Source organism: Diaphorina citri, unplaced genomic scaffold (assembly GCF_000475195.1).
Source record: "Diaphorina citri unplaced genomic scaffold, Diaci psyllid genome assembly version 1.1 scaffold21475, whole genome shotgun sequence".
In the NCBI taxonomy this organism is placed as follows: domain Eukaryota; kingdom Metazoa; phylum Arthropoda; class Insecta; order Hemiptera; family Psyllidae; genus Diaphorina; species Diaphorina citri.
This window is the reverse complement of record NW_007398823.1, coordinates 1-873: the sequence shown is the minus strand read 5'-3', so window position 1 is coordinate 873 and position 873 is coordinate 1. Positions and strand designations below refer to the sequence as shown.

Here is an 873-nt window from a genome sequence, read left to right as displayed (position 1 = left end):
AATAGAAAGTTGGCAGGTTTTAGATCCGAGTGAATGATTCCAGCTGCATGTATCTCCTTCACAGCAAGAAGCATTTCATACCAATGCATGATGATTATAATCATTGTGTTAGGTAGGGTAGTCATTTTGTTGAGGTTCCTCATGTATTTAGAAAGATCAGTATCTCCCTTCTCCATAAGAACATAGAGATGTTTACTTGCTGTATCATACACATAGTCATGCATTTTAATGACATAAGGACAGCCTTGTAGTTTAGCAAGTAGCTCTACTTCATTCAAATAACTATCAGCTATACTCTGATCAGTGATGTCAGATAAATCAACCACTTTGAGTGCCAGAGGTTTGAACTCATGCTCTGAGGTTCCTCCTACCAAGTATACACTACTAGACCCTCCCTTGCCGAGGAGACTAAGTACTTGGTATTGTTTTCCATTCAGTGTAATCACATCTTGGCTAGTTTCTACTGATTTCTTTGCATTAGAAGTAGTAATTTGCGGTTTAGCAGGTTTTATGGTTTCCTTTGAGACACTTGGGTCTGAGCTCTTGGTACTATTTACACTCAAAGGTCGCTTGAACACAGGTGTGCTTTCATTTTTCTTCTGACTTAAGCTCTGAGGTTCACAGGTTGGTCGTACAGGTGTAGTTTGTAGTTTTGGATACGATGGATGAGATGTGTGGGTATAAACTTCTTGATGTGCAGGTTGAGGGGTGGGCATGGGATCACTAGGTTTAGGTTCAAGCATGAAAGGTACAGGTTTAGGTTCATGTATAAGAGGTACAGGTTTAGGTTCATGCATAAGAGGTACAGCAGAACTGTATTGGGGTTGATCATATATTGCATATTGTGGTGCATCTACCTGATCACTGGCTGAC

The 873-nt window shown here is 40.3% G+C and overlaps 1 protein-coding gene across 1 annotated transcript; it reads right to left on the bottom strand.

The window, feature by feature from the left end:
- LOC103523389 (dual specificity protein kinase Ttk) lies at window positions 1-864 on the bottom strand (the record flags this gene model as incomplete). The annotated part of the gene is given in 1 exon segment (XM_008488438.2): window positions 1-864. A coding segment is annotated over 1 exon segment (797 nt), but the record flags the coding sequence as incomplete, so codon positions are not given.
- Window positions 865-873: the final 9 nt, after the last annotated feature.